The 395-nt window shown below is 67.3% G+C and overlaps 1 protein-coding gene across 1 annotated transcript in view; it reads left to right on the forward strand.

Moving 5' to 3' along the window:
* Positions 1–395, forward strand: part of foxg1a (forkhead box G1a) — a 1,569-nt gene that overhangs the window by 837 nt on the left and 337 nt on the right. Inside the window, 2 exon segments of the mRNA XM_019877405.1 lie at positions 9–178; positions 180–393. Coding sequence (XP_019732964.1) covers positions 9–178; positions 180–393 — 384 coding nt within the window.

Consider the following 395-nt stretch of genomic DNA (forward strand, 5'->3'; position numbering starts at 1 on the left):
GCGAGAAGAAGGGCGGCAAGTTCGAGAAGCCTCCGTTCTCGTACAACGCACTGATCATGATGGCGATCCGCCAGAGCCCCGAGAAGCGACTGACGCTCAACGGCATCTACGAATTCATCATGAAGAACTTCCCCTACTACCGGGAGAACAAGCAGGGCTGGCAGAACTCCATCCGCCACAAACGGCAAGCTCCGCCGGCGCTCCACCACCTCGCGGGCCAAGCTGGCCTTCAAGCGGGGAGCGCGCCTCACGTCCGGCCTCACCTTCATGGAGCGGGCCGGCTCGCTCTACTGGCCCATGTCGCCCTTCCTGTCGCTGCACCACCCGAGGGCGGGCGCCGCCGTGGGCTACAACGGGGCCTCGGCCTCGGCGGCGGCGGCGGCAGCGGCGGCGGC

Source organism: Hippocampus comes, unplaced genomic scaffold, assembly GCF_001891065.2.
Source record: "Hippocampus comes isolate QL1 unplaced genomic scaffold, H_comes_QL1_v1.1 scaffold295, whole genome shotgun sequence".
In the NCBI taxonomy this organism is placed as follows: Eukaryota; Metazoa; Chordata; class Actinopteri; order Syngnathiformes; family Syngnathidae; genus Hippocampus; species Hippocampus comes.